This window comes from Stegodyphus dumicola, chromosome 1 (assembly GCF_044657685.1).
Source record: "Stegodyphus dumicola isolate Sdum_Otavi_A_Nest chromosome 1, ASM4465768v1".
Lineage (NCBI taxonomy): Eukaryota > Metazoa > Arthropoda > Arachnida > Araneae > Eresidae > Stegodyphus > Stegodyphus dumicola.
The window spans coordinates 20,056,294-20,063,141 of record NC_140768.1 but is presented as its reverse complement, the minus strand read 5'-3'; the positions used below and the strand labels follow the sequence as shown (position 1 = coordinate 20,063,141).

Below are 6,848 nucleotides of genomic sequence, written 5' to 3'. Positions count from 1 at the left end.
AAATTTAATTGATAATCACCAAGAGGAAAGGAAATTTTTGCACTTTTTTACGGAGAGCAGCGATCGTGCTACCGCTTGCCTCGGTGATCGCCAATCAGTGTCAAACGCCATCTACAATAACAAAATCGTTTGTCAGTAAATTTTTAGGATATTTTAGAAACCTTGAGATGTGTGCGGTTATTTCTTGCATTATTTGATTTCGAAATGGCAACCGATCTTGAACCTGATTTAAAAGCAGACCAGATTGCAGTTTGATGTGTTTATCGCTCATCACGTGACATTGGTCACACCCCCTGCATCTGCTATCCTGTCTCCACGAGATGAGTTTGATGTGTGCTTACGTTTCATCAAAAAGGAAATGTGAAGTGTCGATTTTTTTCATGTGTTAATAGTTTGGGTTTTGATATTACTAATATACTACTTATTGAATATTATACATGATGTTATGTTTTATCATTACACAAGATTTTATTGAATCTTGAAGTTACATTGAATCTTACATTTTTGTCGAAATCACTTCTTTATTCGAAATATTGTTTTGCAGATGTGTTTGCTGCTCTTTTCCATTAACCCTGATGCTAAAGATGATGAATTTTATTTAATATTGGTTAATGTGCGAGATGAAACATACAATCGCCCTACAAAACTTGCTGAATTTTGGACTGCATATCCAGATGTCATAGGTGGTATGTATAGGGATAAAATACGCGTTAATTGTATCACTCAAAATTGCTTACACATCAAGTAAGATAGTTTGTTTAATGTTAATTCTTAATATTTGTAATTTTAAAACTTAACCAAATAGGAGATGAGAGTTTATTAATTTTTCTAAAACTTGCTGACTATACTTTATCTGATAAATATGAAGATTATTCTCTATGATAAGTTATAATGAAACTATAATCTAATGAACTTTAATCTGTTTTCTATATTATATGCATCACAATGTTTTTTTTATTTTATTCTGTAATTAAAACTGAAGTAGAAGAATGTTTGAAAATGAAATGAGAATTTGATAATACTAAATGTAATTTAATCTAAAATGTGTAATACAGAGAATTTTTTTAGGTCGTTTAATTGATGTTTAAAGTATAAAGACTATTTGGTTGATCTTTACATTATGGTAACTTGGCGTTTTTTTGGCGAAAATTTGGCGACCAATTCTCCTACAGCAACCCTCTATTTTTTTTTCCCGCCGCCATTTTGTCTTCATGAAGTAAAGACATGTTTCTTTTCTTTTTATCTACTGAACACTTCTTCCAACAATCTACTAGCCGAATTACACTTATGCTAGAAATTTTATCTAACAAAACTGCTTAATCATGACAAATATTCACTGCAAAATTGGAAAAAGTGCACAATACCATACTCCTTACTCGTTTTTCAAAATAACACATACACATAAACCATGTACCCGCCGACTTATTTTTACTTAAAAAAAATCCCAGAATTGCACAAAAATGGCATTGCGCACACTCTTCACTATATCCATGTACACTGTTTTTTTCTCATAAATTAGAAAATTTCACGAAAATACATGACAATTTTCTCAATCTTTAAACCCGGTAAAAAGAACATATATGAAATTACCTGATCGCGAAAAAGTATTTACCCTTTCCAAATATGAACATTTCCTTATATAAAATAAATAAAATATCCAAAAACTTTTACCTCTAAATCATCTATTACATTATACACGTCACCAACGAATTCATACCGCAAGCATTACAAATACTTAGTATCAAATATTTAAATTATTTCCATGCACGTTTACTTCAACTTAAACGTGTACCAAATTCCTACAAACATAAAATTCACAAAATAACTATCATTTAATTAAAATATCACTAAACCATGTACACGCCGACTTATTTTTACTTAAAAAAACATCCCAGAATTGCACAAAAATGGCATTGCGCACACTCTTCACTATATCCATGTACACTGCTTTTTTCTCATATATTAGAAAAATTTCACGAAAATACATGACAATTTTCTCAATCTTTAAACCCGGTAAAAAGAACATATATGAAATTACCTGATCGCGAAAAAGTATTTACCCTTTCCAAATATGAACATTTCCTTATATAAAATAAATAAAATATCCAAAAACTTTTACCTCTAAATCATCTATTACATTATACACGTCACCAACGAATTCATACCGCAAGCATTACAAATACTTAGTATCAAATATTTAAATTATTTCCATGCACGTTTACTTCAACTTAAACGTGTACCAAATTCCTACAAACATAAAATTCACAAAATAACTATCATTTAATTAAAATATCACTAAACCATGTACACGCCGACTTATTTTTACTTAAAAAAACATCCCAGGATTGCACAAAAATGGCATTGCGCACACTCTTCACTATATCCATGTACACTGCTTTTTTCTCATATATTAGAAAAATTTCACGAAAATACATGACAATTTTCTCAATCTTTAAACCCGGTAAAAAGAACATATATGAAATTACCTGATCGCGAAAAAGTATTTACCCTTTCCAAATATGAACATTTCCTTATATAAAATAAATAAAATATCCAAAAACTTTTACCTCTAAATCATCTATTACATTATACACGTCACCAACGAATTCATACCGCAAGCATTACAAATACTTAGTATCAAATATTTAAATTATTTCCATGCACGTTTACTTCAACTTAAACGTGTACCAAATTCCTACAAACATAAAATTCACAAAATAACTATCATTTAATTAAAATATCACTAAACCATGTACACGCCGACTTATTTTTACTTAAAAAAACATCCCAGAATTGCACAAAAATGGCATTGCGCACACTCTTCACTATATCCATGTACACTGCTTTTTTCTCATATATTAGAAAAATTTCACGAAAATACATGACATTTTTCTCAATCTTTAAACCCGGTAAGAAGAACATATATGAAATTACCTGATCGCGAAAAAGTAATGAACATTTCCACATATAAAATAAATAAAATATCCAAAAACCTTTACCTCTAAATCATCTATTACATTATACACGTCACCAACGAATTCATACCGCAACCATTACAAATACTTAGTGTCAGATATTTAAATTATTTGCATGCACGGGTTGATCTTTACATTATGGTAAATTGGCGTTTTTTTGGCGAAAATTTGGCGACCAGCTCTCCTACAGCAACCCTCTATTTTTTTTTTCCCACCGCCATTGTGTCTTCACGAAGTAAAGACATGTTTCTTTTCTTTTTATCTACTGAACACTTCTTCCAACAATCTACTAGTCGAATTACACTTATGCTAGAAATTTTATCTAACAAAACTGCTAAATCATGACAAATATTCTCTGCAAAATTGGGAAAAGTTCACAATACCATACTCCTTACGCGTTTTTCAAAATAACACATACACATAAACCATGTACACGCAGACTTATTTTTACTTAAAAAAATCCCAGAATTACACAAAAATGGCATTGTGCACACTCTTCACTATATCCATGTACACTGCTTTTTTCTCATAAATTAGAAAAATTTCACGAAAATACATGACAATTTTCTGAATCTTTAAACCCGGTAAAAAGAACATATATGAAATTACCTGATCGCGAAAAAGTATATACCCTTTCCAAATTTGAACATTTCGACATATAAAATAAATAAAATATCCAAAAACTTTTACCTCTAAATCATCTATTATATTATACACGTCACCAACGAATTCATACCGCAAGCATTAGTAATACTTAGTGTCAAATATGTAAATTGTTTCCATGCACGTTTACTTCAACTTAAACGTATACCAAATTCCTGCAAACATAAAATTCACAAAATAACTATCATTTAATTAAAATATCACTAAACCATGTACACGCCGACTTATTTTTACTTAAAAAAACATCCCAGGATTGCACAAAAATGGCATTGCGCACACTCTTCACTATATCCATGTACACTGCTTTTTTCTCATATATTAGAAAAATTTCACGAAAATACATGACAATTTTCTGAATCTTTAAACCCGGTAAAAAGAACATATATGAAATTACCTGATCGCGAAAAAGTATATACCCTTTCCAAATTTGAACATTTCGACATATAAAATAAATAAAATATCCAAAAACTTTTACCTCTAAATCATCTATTATATTATACACGTCACCAACGAATTCATACCGCAAGCATTACAAATACTTAGTATCAAATATTTAAATTATTTCCATGCACGTTTACTTCAACTTAAACGTGTACCAAATTCCTACAAACATAAAATTCACAAAATAACTATCATTTAATTAAAATATCACTAAACCATGTACACGCCGACTTATTTTTACTTAAAAAAACATCCCAGAATTGCACAAAAATGGCATTGCGCACACTCTTCACTATATCCATGTACACTGCTTTTTTCTCATATATTAGAAAAATTTCACGAAAATACATGACATTTTTCTCAATCTTTAAACCCGGTAAGAAGAATATATATGAAATTACCTGATCGCGAAAAAGTAATGAACATTTCCACATATAAAATAAATAAAATATCCAAAAACCTTTACCTCTAAATCATCTATTACATTATACACGTCACCAACGAATTCATACCGCAACCATTACAAATACTTAGTGTCAGATATTTAAATTATTTGCATGCACGGGTTGATCTTTACATTATGGTAAATTGGCGTTTTTTTGGCGAAAATTTGGCGACCAGCTCTCCTACAGCAACCCTCTATTTTTTTTTTCCCACCGCCATTGTGTCTTCACGAAGTAAAGACATGTTTCTTTTCTTTTTATCTACTGAACACTTCTTCCAACAATCTACTAGTCGAATTACACTTATGCTAGAAATTTTATCTAACAAAACTGCTAAATCATGACAAATATTCTCTGCAAAATTGGGAAAAGTTCACAATACCATACTCCTTACGCGTTTTTCAAAATAACACATACACATAAACCATGTACACGCAGACTTATTTTTACTTAAAAAAATCCCAGAATTACACAAAAATGGCATTGCGCACACTCTTCACTATATCCATGTACACTGCTTTTTTCTCATAAATTAGAAACATTTCACGAAAATGCATAACAATTTTCTGAATCTTTAAACCCGGTAAAAAGAGCATATATGAAATTACCTGATCGCGAAAAAGTATATACCCTTTCCAAATATGAACATTTCCCCGTATAAAATAAATAAAATATCCAAAAACTTTTACCTCTACATTATCTATTATATTACAAACGTGTCTAACTAATTCATACCGTAAACATTACAAATGGTTACAAATACTCAGTGTCAAATATTTAAATTATTTCCATGCACGTTTACGCAAATTACTTTACTTCCACCTTACATTTAGAACAATGCATAAAAATAATATCCTCAAGTAATTAAAAATACTAACTTACCAATTCTTCTTCACAATCTTGATTACGTGTCTGATAAACTTTTCTTATTTCTGTTTCAGGATCTTTAAAATCATACTTATAGTTCACACCAAGGTACCAGTAAAATAGATAACTTAATAAAACATCTTTACTTCTATCTCGCACAACCTTAAGGGGACAGTACACCTTTAAAATTTTCAAAAATTCGATTTTTTAATTTTCTGATATTTTTATAGCCCAATCATTTCTGAGTAATTTGACGCAATTGTTTTTTTCATACGTTCATTAGTTTGCGAGATATTGAAAATAATGTAAATATCGAAGCAGCTGTTTTTCTTACACCCGCAATGATCGTGGCAGCTGCTGTAGTGTTTGTTTATAGTTTTAAAGGGCCTCAGTTTGGATTTCGTGTGCTGAAAGCCAGCCATTGCTATTTTTAAATAAAAATATGCCAGTGGAAGAAGACGAGATGAAACGTTACTTCTACTTTAATTTTGTTTTGATACGTTATCGCTTGCTTATCACGTTGTAGTAGAAAATGAGAGCTAAGTTTAAGAACTGTGATTTCGTTTGAAGTTTGTTGCCTTGTTTATAAGATTTTACCGTGGTTTATTGTGTGTATTTACTGATTATATTAACTAAATAGTACGCTTTAAATACTCTTTACAAGTACTTTATTAATTTAGTTATGAATATGGATTGTGAAACTCCTAAACGTTCTTCTGGCAAGCGTCAGAAGAAGCGAAAGTTTCATGGTAATCGTTTCACAACACCAGACAAGCAAAGCATTTTTGTGAGTGCTTCAGCAAGAAAACTTAATTCTAGTTGTTTTGAAAACGTAATTGTTGATTCTAAATTTAAAGGATATAGAATTTTGGATATAGAAATTTTATTCAGTAATATTTCCAAGTATCTGTGTTGTAAACAATGTGGATCAGATGTACAAGTGTGCGAAAACAACACTAATGGATTATCTTCAAAATTTTTTCTGCTTTGCGATACTTGTGGTGAACTGACTTCTTTTTATTCTTCGTCTATGATGGGTGACAAGAAAAACATTCCAGAAATTAATGAAAGATTTATGTATGGAATGAGATGTATTAGTCAAGGTCTTGCAGGTATGCGCACATTTTGTGGTGTAATGGACTTACCACCACCTATCCAAAAATCTGCATATTGTAGAAAATTAAGAAAAATGCTGTCGACAACTTCAAAAATTGCTGAAATGTCTATGTCGTATGCTGTGAAACAAGAAATTGAAGCAACTGGCTGCTCAGACCTCACAGTTAGTGGGGATGGATCATGGAAAACGCGCGGCCATTCATCACGCGTGGGATTTGTGAGTGTAATTGGTGCAGAAACTGGTAAAATTTTAGACATTGAGGTACTTTCATCATACTGTAAAGGTTGTGAATCTTGGAAAGGGCCAAAGTATGGAGCACAATATCTTTTATGGAAAGCAAAT

The 6,848-nt window shown here is 30.8% G+C and overlaps 1 protein-coding gene across 1 annotated transcript in view; it reads left to right on the top strand.

Moving 5' to 3' along the window:
- Nucleotides 1-299: 299 nt before the first annotated feature.
- The window catches only part of LOC146999054 (transport and Golgi organization 2 homolog), a 50,909-nt gene continuing 44,360 nt past the window's right edge, over nucleotides 300-6,848 (top strand). The window contains exons 1-2 of the mRNA XM_085813401.1: nucleotides 300-360; nucleotides 545-686. Coding sequence (XP_085669527.1) covers nucleotides 545-686 — 142 coding nt within the window. The 5' untranslated portion in view covers nucleotides 300-360. The remainder of the gene's footprint in view (nucleotides 361-544; nucleotides 687-6,848) is intronic.